At 41.5% G+C, this 10,098-nt stretch overlaps 1 protein-coding gene across 3 annotated transcripts in view; it reads left to right on the top strand.

Moving 5' to 3' along the window:
- The window catches only part of adamts6 (ADAM metallopeptidase with thrombospondin type 1 motif, 6), a 61,261-nt gene that overhangs the window by 26,353 nt on the left and 24,810 nt on the right, over positions 1-10,098 (top strand). For 2 of the 3 annotated variants that reach the window (XM_034896080.1, XM_034896077.1), the window contains exons 11-13: positions 101-242; positions 5,610-5,717; positions 9,458-9,603. In XM_034896080.1, coding sequence (XP_034751971.1) covers positions 101-242; positions 5,610-5,717; positions 9,458-9,603 — 396 coding nt within the window. The remainder of the gene's footprint in view (positions 1-100; positions 243-5,609; positions 5,718-9,457; positions 9,604-10,098) is intronic. The other variant, XM_034896079.1, reaches the window with a different exon arrangement.

Genomic DNA, 10,098 nt, shown 5'->3' with positions numbered 1-10,098 from the left:
GGGGATCCAATCTTGGCATTTCTAACTCTGCCATCAGCCAAGTGAAGAACAGTTTCTTTGTGTAAGAAACAATCCTATTGTAGGTTTGTTTTTTTGACAGCTCAGGTCGGGGGACGTGTCTGGACAATGAACCTCTGAAACGAGACTTCCTGTACCCAACAGTGGCCCCGGGGCAGGTGTACGATGCAGACGAGCAGTGTCGCTTTCAGTATGGAACCTCCTCACGCCAATGCAAGTATGGGGTAAGAAACCAGCATCTTTCATCTTGTCCTGTTTTCACTGACCCAAAGGGACCCCTGCTATACGTTTTTTGACTAGAGAAGCTCATTAAATTCTAGTTTTATAAGTTCACAACCCTTCATTTTCACAGTAGCATTGCCCACACAGGACTGGACTGGAAGGAGAGCGGATAGCAGGGATGTAAACAAGTATATTATTTGGATATGAACACAAATAGAATTGTGTTCTTTTAGCAGTAACAACCCGAAACTCACACACCTCATGCACACACTGTTGCAGTCAGCTGATCTCCTTCTTTTCCATGGTGTCAGGATGTTTAATGTCCATTGAGAGTGGACGTCCGGTCATCTGTTTTAGAAATCATAAGACCTTCAAGGATTAATTGACTGACAGAAAACTAACCTGCAACAAATTTGATACTTGATTGTTCCATTTTGCCAAATATTTCCTGCGGATGTACTTCATTTTCTTTCTTATATGTGATATAATGAAACTGAATAAAATTGAATGAAATTGGGCTTTGGACGCTTGGTCAAACATTGACAACCTTGGCTTTAAAGGACAATTCCAGCTCGAAATGAACCTCGGAGTTAATAACATATTTGTACCGACCAGTAAGTCGACCCTTCTCTGGGATAACTATCATAAGCATGGAGAACTTTGTAAGGGCACCATCTTGGAAAACAGTCGTGACCAGTCGAACGACACACGACAAACGCCTTGCAACCAGTGACCAGTAACATAGCTCAAACACAGCGTTCGTGGTTCGACTGCTCATGTCTGTTCTACAAGACGGCGTCTGCCTGTATACCCAAAAGTAATGTTTTATAAGCTGTCTTTTTAATAAACTGCCTGTACACTTACAAAGTTCTCAATGCTTCGTTTTATATGTACGGCCCTTCATTATGCTACAGTGGAAGTGTGGTGCTATTTTGAGCCTTGTTAGTGGTATAAAATAGCAATTTACCCTATGCTTACCCTTGAATGCTAACGTTAGCAGCTATTCACTGGTTTGCGGTAGCTTGGATCAAGCTACAGACACATTAGATTAGCATTAAAACAGATCCCAGAGAACGAATGACTCAGCACACATATGTTATTAACCACTAGGTTCATTTTGCGCCGAAGTCTTCCTTTAAGGAATTTTGAAATGGCCAATGGCCAGACAGAGATCTACTCTATTTAGACATGGGCTCAGTCGGACATTGCACAGACATTGTACCCTGGAGCTTGCAGGGTAAAGTCTGTTTAATGTCCGGCCTAACTGATTCGGACATATGTGTTCTCACATACAGCTCCTCAGGATAATAGGCTAGATAACTTCAGGATTGCAATGCAGTGTGAAAGGGACATTAGACACTTCAGACCAACCTTTAATTTCCATCTGGACCTCCTCCCAATATGGGGCCAGTATACCCGGTCAGAACTGCATGTCAGATGGTCAAATAGCTTTCTTTATAAAGTCCCCCATTTCTATAACTTTCTACAAACAAAGCAGTCAGACATCCACAGTCATTTTCCGCGTTATTGGTCAGCTGTGTAGCCCAGGTTTAAACTCCTGTCTCTAGCTTTCTTTATATTTATTTTTACACAACCTTTTTTTGTCATCTTTGATGTGAACAACTGAGTGCAACACCATTTATGTCTGAAAATGTGAGTTTAAATGATATTGCGTCTCCCCCTTCTCTCTGTGACATCCTGTTCGTCACTCCGCCTCGATGGTGGCTACCTGTAAAGCACTTTGGATAAAACTGCTTAAAAAATGGATAAAAGCGCTGTAAAAGCTTATGTGTAAAAGCTGTGCTATATAAATTCAATTCAAATGAAAAAAACTGAAGCAAACCAAAGCTCCATTTCAATTTCTGGTAAAGTTCTAAGAGGTGTTGATGTACAGCTACAGCTTGTTCAGTCATTACTGGGATGATTACAGTTCTCTTCATAAACGTGAGGAATATAATTGTTTTATTATTGTATGACGACTAGCGCTGGTTCAGAGGTGGCTTTCCACACGCTGCCCTATTCTTCTTTTTGATCTATAAACATCTCAGACAGAGATGAAGGATTGAAGTCAACACTGTCCTCATCTTAAAGTCTGTAATGGTAATGTTTAATAATGGTTCACCAACCCCCTGCCAGAGTAATGAGAAAAGCTCAGTACATGAAGTGACACCGGCAGTGAAAGACAAGGAACAACCACGTGGTTAAAAGAGGGGTTGAAAGAATCTTCAAAGATTGAATGAACAATACCCTGATATTGTTTTGCATGATGTAAATATTGGAAAAAAGGAGACAGAGATTAGCTGAGATCATAGAGTTATTTCATTTCATTGAAAGACAGCAGATTATAACCGGCCCCGAATCAAGCCCTGTTATTTTGGCTGCTAAGCTCATAATTGTGGCTTTTAGATCAGCACGAAAGACACATTTATGAGCAGATTGGATTCCACCACGGATTCAAAAGCGCTAGATTGGAGTTTTTTTTTTCATCTGACAATCAGATCTGTTTCACACAGCCATCTGGGAAAGAGATGCCCTCTGCGACGGCTTACAGGACAGACCACAGAAATGGATAAAAGGGCTAATGAGTGGAAGAGTCTGGTTTCTGAAGCCAAGGCTGTTGAACTTTTCCACATTTGGATGAGTATTTGTTGTATTTTCTAATCATTTTGTTCTGCAAATGAAAACAGAGATGGAAAAGAAAGGGAAGCATATCTCAGTTTATCTCTAATATAACAATAAATAATGTCATATTGTAGTTTTAATATTTCACTAAAGCATGTTTGGTTTAGACGGTTAGATAACACTATGATTTATGTTTTCAACCACAGAAGACTCTGACATTCTGGCCACAAATCTGCACCACATTCATTCATCTTTAGGACAGGATGGAAACCAAACATGACCTGCTGTGTCCCATTCAACTGGGTTTAACACAGTAGAGCATGGGGGCTTCGTACCCTAAGGGTCACGAGATAATTATTGGGGTAGGACTAACTAGAAAGATAGATAGATAGATATTTATTGATCCCAAAAAATGGGAAATTACAGTGTTACAGCAGCACATAGGAAAAAATATACATACATACAATATACATGAAATAATAATAATAATAAAATATAAGAACAAAATATAAGAATATAAGAACAAATATTTAAATATATACAAAATGGGAAAACAAAATGTGCAACTGCTTGAGTAATATGCTAAATGTATGCTAAAATGTAAATTAACCAATTGTGCCGTTTGCCCTTATTGCAATATTGTGGTGTATAACTAAATCCTGATGCATAAAATTAGGTTTATTTTTCATGCTTTTCTCTAATTTTTGGTTCTTTCTTGGTAAATACTTGATAGTTTGGGGGGGCGACAGGAAGTATAATTAGACAAGACAAGGGAGAAAACACGGACCATCAACAAAAAACAGGTAACAATAACAGAAACCACGAAACCACAACATCCCTATGGTATATGACCAAATACCTGCAAAAGTAATGACATCCCCATCCAACTTAGCTGTACTTTGTATTTAATGCTAATTAACTGATGTTAGCATGCTTACACACTAAGTTCTGTTTTTGCTTTTTTTCTTGTTTATTATTTTGTATCTCTATGATGAAAACTATGATTAAAAAAACAATAACACACAAAACAGGCTAATAACACATTATGATGACAAGACAATAACACAACAAAAAGGGAGAAAGATTAAGTACATAAACAATAACGTGTTTATGTAAGTGGCGACTTGGCTTTAAAATAATTAGGCTACTTTAATGATGGTTGGGTGGGTTTGAGGTTTTGATTGGATGATTTTTGATTTAACTCAAATCTGGCAACGTTGGATTAAATCAAGTCAACTCAAATAATCTAAGGAGGGGAAATAAATCTTCAATGGCTCACAACTATTGCTTTGTGTTTAGGAGTCATTACCTTAAGAGGTTGTGAACTCCGGATGTGGAGCAATATTTCACTAAATATGGCCGATGACACCTTTACATGGTTCAACTATATTCAACACTCTTAAGGACCCGCGGGTGCCTCACAGACTTTAAATCACAGCGTGAGAGTGCGTCAGAGGTAGGTAAAGTAACACAGACCTCGAGAGGAAGTCAATTATTTGGTTTCGTTCCCACTTCGCAGTAAGTCTGTGCCTCAAAGCTACCGACACGGACACCATGACACAGGAAGCTGAGGGTATGAAAACAAACAACCTTTGACGGCTATATTAGCGAGGCCCTTACCGAGCGCCTCTGCCCTTTTTTTTTTAAATTGCCGGCTTGTTCTCTCATTGCGTAAATCCATCAGGCCCACATCCGTGTTCGTTAAAGCCCGTGCCGCTGACCTTTTTAGAGGGGTCCGAGATGGTGAATGGAGCAGCGGAGCGGCTTATTGAAACCAGCTGGCAGAGGGGAGCCGCCGCAACTGCAACCAGAGAGTGGCAGTTTGCCTCTTTATGTAATCTGGATAGGCTCAGGGAGCTGCGGGGCCGGGGCATATTTACTGACCCCAGGGGTCACAATCTATGCGCCGGATCATAACTCTTTTTCATGGGCCTGCTCTTCTGCCGTACACAATTGTCCTGTAAAAGCCTTTGAAGTGGAGACGCGGGGCTACCCAGCTTGGTTTAATGGGAAATCTAATGCAAGGTTGTGCAGAGCTGTCCTTGTAACATGTGATCATTTTACGGTTTTATTTATTTGGGGGCAACTTAGTGCTGTCTACCCACTATCTCTCTCACACAGACTCCCTTCCTGTAGTAATCTAAATAAATTCTCTTTATAGTCCTGAGTTGAAGAGCGAGGAGGAGGAGGAGAAGATGAAGATGTTTATTCAGACCGCTCAGTAATACTAAAGATATTTGTTAGGCCTACAAGTCGTCTTTATCTAAGACTTGGGAGGCCTATTGCTCACTCTTGATTTCCCCTAAGAAGCAAAAATTGTATTTCTTGAACTGATTTCACGGTCCCATGTGGTCCTGAGGTGAACGTGAGCAAACGTTCTCTATGTTGATCCAGCTGACTCTTCATTTCTCATAAGAGAACATTAACAGCACCTGATGACCCCTTGGTATTGCTCAAGATGCACTATGATCCAAAGCATATGGGCTCTCAAAGTTAGATGCCTCTCAGCAGCCTCGATGTGGTCTCATCAACTCCTCTCATCCTCTGATTTGATCTGGAATCACGCAGATTTATAGAAGAGTTTACGTGTCTTTGTTTTTCCCTGTCAGAGTGGAGAAGAAAAAACACTAGGAGGAAAATACCACCACAGGCTACTGATAAATCATCCTCACACTTAATCAGTGATCCATCCCCCAGTCTGCTGAATTGATTTATTCTGACCAACTTGCTTTGGCCTTCTTTCCTAGGAAGTGTGTAGAGAGCTCTGGTGCCTTAGCAAAAGCAACCGCTGTGTAACCAACAGTATCCCTGCTGCCGAGGGGACCCTGTGCCAGACTGGCAGCATTGACAAAGGGGTAAGTCATCCCATATTTATTTCAATATACGTTTAAAGATTCACCCGAATTACCAAAAAGAAAACTTTCTCACTTAAGCCGAGTGGTGTCTTTGAATAAGTCAGATTTTAAGATATCCCTCGCCCACGTTGTTAGATCAGGAGGAGGATGTGGGAGTAATTAATAAAGATCTCAATCTTCGGAAATGTAAATACATTTTTTTACAACAGACACTCACCTCTGACCCTTGATATCTCTGCTAGCTACTACAAAGCCACAAGCCATGGATGTTATGCAATCAAATTACATTTGGTTACACACGTCTGTACACATCCCAGAGTGCAATGTTTTTATTGATTCCACAGGAAAAGTTACAATAAACAAAGATAAAGGGCTTATTTTCTTACATTTGCACCACCAAACCCAGGTCCCACATACAGTTTTGCAAGTATAATGACAGTAGGAATTATTTGTATATGTTTTACAGAAAGAGAAAAGAGAAGGATTTGAATATGTAAAAAAGTAAATACATACAGCTGACACAGGGGCATTAGATTTATTTTCCCCTGTGAGTAACTCCTCTTATAGTTTTCCCATCAAAACTGTTAATTTTTGGCGGCTTTAATTGAGCATTTGTGCTGGATAATCCACAGACCTTGTTGTATAAACTTTTTAGCAGCACCACTTTCTACCGAAGAAACATTCCCAGTTAAATCTCTTGAGAGCTCCCTCTGTGTATTATCCAGAGAAACAGGGACTTTGTTTTAGGAAATATGTTGCTGTCAATGTATTATTCCATGCAGCGAGCACCAAAATTAGATTGAATTCACCTCCGTTATATTTTGGTTAAGGCAAGCAAGGACCGCTTTCTCAAATAAAATGTAACCAAAACTATCTGCATGACTACCGCAGAGCTAAGTGAGAAAACTGTGAAGTGGGTGAACTGGCCCTTTAACCATTGCAAACGTACTAAGGTCAGCACCTGGTGATGTGAAATGAGCACTTTAATACCCTCCTCTGTATGCAGAAATGAACCTCACTGCCTCGGCTGCCATCTTTTCCACTCGGTAGGGGAACCCGTTCCCTAAATGTGCACTCATGCAATACACACACACACACACACACACACACACACACACACACAAACAAGCAGGCCATGCTTTAGGACATCGGCCCACTGTTGATGCCAGCCAGGTTAGGGGGAGACAGTTTTAACACGGATTACGGCAGCCATTGTCACCGGATGGTCCGAGGTCTAAAAGGGAAGAATGGGAGAGTGTTACAAGCTGTCACCGTCGATTACCATTAGCTCAGTGGAGCCTTTGAGGACCGGGGCCCACGGACAGGGTCCTGGACAACACAGGGGGCCCCAGGTTGAGCCTGGGGGGCTTTGGAACAGCTTTTGATGCAGCTTTAGGAGAGCCGGTGGCATACCCTGTCTGCCCCTGCCAGAGGACAGCTTCAAAGGAATATGTATGTCAGCCATTTCTCACCCGGCGTGTAATGGAGAGAGGCCCTTCCAACAGGAGCAGGGAGAGAGGGAGAAAAAGACTGGGGGGGAGGGGGGAGAGGGAGGCGGAAGAGAGAGAGAAACTAACCAATGGATGGGTTTTTACCTTCTGAGTCCCTGCCGGTCAGTTTCCCTTCCCCTCTCCCCACCTCCCCAACCTCTCTCTCTGAGGGCCCAACGCAATGGCTTAGCACAAAATTCTGGGCGCTTTAGAAAGGCATTCTCCATGGGCCCCTCTTCACATCCACATCTACAGTATTCATTCGAGCATCTTTTTGGGCCCTCCTCACATGAGGGCCATGGGTACGTAGTGCCCTTTCCACCCCCAGTCCGACGTCCTTGGCCCAACGTTGCCCTCTGTCTTCAGTCGATCTTAACTGACTGATACAGTTGGATGGACAGAGGGCCGTCTCTGATCCCCTCTTCCTTCTGGAGCTGTGAAGAGCTTAGCGCGAGGCTTAAAACACTCCTGAATAACACAGCATGGGGCTTTCGATCCCTCAGCTGCCTCTGAAAACACCTCACAGTACTCTGGAAACTTTCAACAAGAATACAAAAACATCTAAAATTAGGTTACGAAACGGTTCCATTAATTAAGCCTTGATAAAATAAAGGTATTAAGTTAAGAATGTGTTCAAGAGAATTATAAGAACACATTTTCCAAACAACTCAGAAGCTATCTTCTTTACAAGATGCATCTTGACTGTTAAAACACCAATTAATCAATTCCTTCCGCCCAGTACATAAGTGCAGTGTCTCCAGCTATAAAGGAAGTTTCTTATTAATTAAAGTGCCCATTATTATATTATAAAATACATATGACTATAAAAAAAACACCTTTTTCTGGGATTTGGGGTGTTATTTTGTGTCTCTAGTTTTTCCACACGCATACAAACTTGGAAAAAAACTATCTATGCTGTTTTGAGTGAGATCCGGTTTCTTAATGTCCTCTGCCTTCAGTCTCCGGGTGAGCTGTTCAACATCTGCACGGCTTTGTCCGTCACTAGCCGAGACGAGGTGGCTGATTGTGGCATGCTAGCGCTAAGATGCTAGCTCGTTCTCAATGGCGAAACACTGCTTTAACACACACTAGTTGACAATCTCCAAAAAAACTACTTCCAAGTCTCCCAGCTAATCCTGCCTTGTACTGACCAAAGTTGGGGAAAGAGTTATTTAGCTGATGGGATCTTAACCTCGCTACTGAGCATGGATGACTCCCGACAAAGATAGTATAGAAGTGAGAAGTCTCACTCTGTAATAGCTACAACAACCTGTAGCTATTACAGAGACCTAAACACGAAGGGTGAAAAGAAATATGGTGTTTTTTGAAAATTAAACCATGTAAACCTATTCTGATACAACCTCAAAATACAATTATGAACCTTAAAATGCATAAAATGGCGCTTTAAGGTTTTGGTCTCTGTACCGGCTCGATTGTATCACAGAGGAGTTTAGGACACTTTGCACTGTCACTTTTGTTCGCCAAAGAAGTAGTTATAGTTTTTAATCTCCCCTAATATCACAAACGTTTACATGTGTGTTAAACAAATAAGACATTATAATGTACGTTAAATGAGATTCACTGTTCATACACTTATATTAGCCACCGTTATCCAGAGAAAGTTAGGAGTACGTCACACCAGACTAACTTATTGGTATTGAGTGAGCAAATGGTTCTTTAATTTCTAATTAATTAAACATTTCATTTGTGACAGGACGATTGTGCGACATAGAATTGTAACTCGGAAAAGCAAGCAGTCAAACACATATCCCCCAAATGTTGAATTAAACCAAATTGAGACAATCATCCGACAGCAACTTACCTCAACGATGAGAAAAGCATGACAGCAATAAGAAAATGTAAACTGACAGGTAAAAGAGGAGAAATACCAGGAATACTGTGGAAATAAAATTGTAGGTTGACTAATGTAATCACAAGTTCTTAAAGTGTGACAGAGTGGATAGGCTATTGAAGAAAAAACGTCCTCAGTCAGTGTGTAGAGTCTACATTTCACTGTACACAGATGCACATTAATTTATTGTGAGCTCAAAACTGTTTGAAAACTGTAAAAGTGACACGTAGGTATTCTGTGTTTTAAAGATTTTTATTCTGAGTCTCAACGGAAGACTGTAAAACAATTGTTAATGTGTCTAAGTGTGTTTTTGTTGTAAAGAAATGATTCAACTCCACAGCCTGATAACCAAGGTTTCCCTCTCCCTGCTGTCTGTGTTTCTGCTCCTCCCGGGCCAGTGGTGCTACCAGGGGGAGTGTGTTGCGTTCGGTACCTGGCCTCAGAGTGTGGACGGAGGCTGGGGCCCCTGGTCTACGTGGGGGGAGTGCAGCAGGACCTGTGGGGGCGGTGTATCCTCCTCCATGAGGCACTGTGACAGCCCAGCGTAAGTAGGCAAAGTAAGCCACAGCAAGCTGAACACACACATCCAGGTCCTGCCTACAGGTGTGTGTTTGTGTGTGTGTGTGCACATGTGTATGCTTGAGTGGGAGAGAACTAGTTAGTCTGTGAGGTAAATTATTAGCAAAATATTTCCAAGGAAATGTCTCTTTCCTTGGAAAAAAATACAAAACTGCCAGTGGCTAGTGGTTTTTCCTTTACAGCTCTATGAGATGACTCCTTTATAAAAACCGACTCCTACAGGATGTGACGAAGCATTTTCAATGAACTTTTGCCCGGTCAGAGCCGCCTGTTCTGATATACGGACAGTGAAATGGACAATTACAGTGTTGCAAGACTGTTAAGCCAAGTTTTTTGTTTATACACACAGTTTATCACAAAAAGCTTTAAAGAGCCCATCAACTGGTGTCATTACATCCTGCTTCCAGGCTAAAAACATCCTGGCTTACCTGTTTTAGAATTACATGTTTTTGCTGGAAGA

This window comes from Etheostoma cragini, chromosome 16, assembly GCF_013103735.1.
Source record: "Etheostoma cragini isolate CJK2018 chromosome 16, CSU_Ecrag_1.0, whole genome shotgun sequence".
NCBI classification, from domain to species: Eukaryota; Metazoa; Chordata; class Actinopteri; order Perciformes; family Percidae; genus Etheostoma; species Etheostoma cragini.
Note: the sequence above shows the minus strand (reverse complement) of the source record. Positions and strands in the feature narration are given on the sequence as shown.